At 53.2% G+C, this 1,734-nt stretch overlaps 1 protein-coding gene across 6 annotated transcripts in view; it reads right to left on the minus strand.

The window, feature by feature from the left end:
- Positions 1-1,529, minus strand: part of RPP14 (ribonuclease P/MRP subunit p14) — an 8,377-nt gene extending 6,848 nt beyond the window's left edge. For 2 of the 6 annotated variants that reach the window (XM_019652817.1, XM_019652821.1), the window contains exon 1: positions 1,036-1,244. Coding sequence is in view for 1 of the 6 variants with exons in the window: in XM_019652815.1 (XP_019508360.1) it covers positions 842-869 (28 nt within the window). In the remaining 5 variants the exon portion in view is untranslated. The other 4 variants (XM_019652818.1, XM_019652816.1, XM_019652815.1 and 1 more) reach the window with 4 other exon arrangements.
- Between the last annotated feature and the right edge of the window lie 205 nt (positions 1,530-1,734).

Below are 1,734 nucleotides of genomic sequence, written 5' to 3' on the forward strand. Positions count from 1 at the left end.
TGAAGAACAAAAGGACAGCAACTTGTCTGTTCCCCTTCCCCAGCACTGTTCCCAACCCCCCAATTCCCCAATAAAAATCTTTAAAAAAAAAAGTAAATTTTGTTATGTTTTACACACACACACACACACACACACACACACAGGCCTAAGGAGCAAGTGTTGAGCAATATCACCTCTTGCTGGACAGGCCTGAGCCTCAAGGTCAATGACAGCACTGCCCTCTGCAGGCTGTCCTGAGACTTTAAAAGATGATGCCTGGGAAGCCCTTTGTACAGCCTGGCATGCTCACCACAAAAATGTGAGCACTTCTGTATAGGCATTGCCGTCATCATCGTTGAAGGCCTTTTTACTGGCTGCAGGGATGCTCTTCAACTCATCTGTTAGTAAGTGCCATCCCTGCTTCCCTTCTCAAACTAGCCTCTACTGCAGCCATCATGAGCCTATTAAAACCTACTCGAGCCACGTCACTCCTCTGCTCAAAACCTTGCAACGGTTCCCGTTTCACTCAGAGTAAAGCTCAGTTTTTCACAGCCGCCTACAAGGCCCTACCTGATCTGTAACGCTTCTTCCTCTGACCGCTCTGACCTCCTGTCCTGCCATTTGTTTTCACCACACAGGCCTCCTAGCTCTCCCTCACACGTTTCCCTCTCGCCTCTGGGCCCCGCTCCTAGCTTTTCTGCACGCTGGGAATAGTCTTCCACCAGGTAAACAGCCACACGGCTCACTCCCTTGCCTCCTTCAGGGCTTTGCTCAAATCTGACCCCTAGAATTGATCCAGTGGCTATCTAATATGGCACCCCCTCCCTCCATGCCCCTGCTTTACTCTTCTCAAAGCACTTACCACCTTCCAATATAACTACGTAATTCATTTGTTTGTACTTCCCACCCCAATAAAGGCACACTCCACAAGAAACTGGGATCTGCCTTGTTCATTGTTTCCCAAGAACCTAAAACAGTACATCACACAGTAGGCATTCAACGTGTAAATTTTGGACTAAGTCAATGATTAAAAAAAAAAAAAGCTCAATCCCCTACTGTTGAGCACTTAGGTCGTTTTCAACTTTTTTCGACTAAAGTCCGCTATTTGGCGTCCAGTTGGCATCCGGCGCATGCGCTGAGCACCCATGGTCCCGCTAAATTATCACAGCCACCCTCTGCTTCTGCGACCGCCTTGTATAGAGGCCTGGGAAGGTTCGCGGCCGGGGCTCGCCTTCTACCCAACGCGTCCGCCCGCGGGAGCAGTAAAGTACCTCAGGCCATTCTGCGCCTCCCGCCGTCACTCCCGCCGCGCATGCGGCCTGGGCCGCTTGGACTGCGTCACCCGCGCGGCCGACTAAGACCGCTCCCGGAAAAACAGCCGCTTTGCTATGGGCTTCCGCCTACCCGTTCTCCGCGGGACTACTCTGACGTCTTCCTGACTCCTGTTCACTGCAAGAATCCGCCAAGGCCTGGAGCTCCCCTGCAGATGACCGAGTCTGGGCCCAGGAAACTCCGGGGGTGTTTACATTTGGCTTCCGTCTGCCCCGCCCCCCGGATGCGTGGCGGCTAGGCGCGGATATGACGTCACCGCGAGGCGTCCTTCTAAGGACCCAGGAGTAAGTCATCAGGATCTGAGGCCCGCCGAACTCAGCGCCCTCTGGTGACCACTCCGGAGAAAACCGCGTGTGCAAATGTCTGCATGGGGTACGGGACTCAGGGCGTGTTTATTTGGCCAGGGAGCTTGCTTCATAGTCA

Source organism: Hipposideros armiger, unplaced genomic scaffold (genome assembly GCF_001890085.2).
Source record: "Hipposideros armiger isolate ML-2016 unplaced genomic scaffold, ASM189008v1 scaffold_187, whole genome shotgun sequence".
NCBI lineage: Eukaryota > Metazoa > Chordata > Mammalia > Chiroptera > Hipposideridae > Hipposideros > Hipposideros armiger.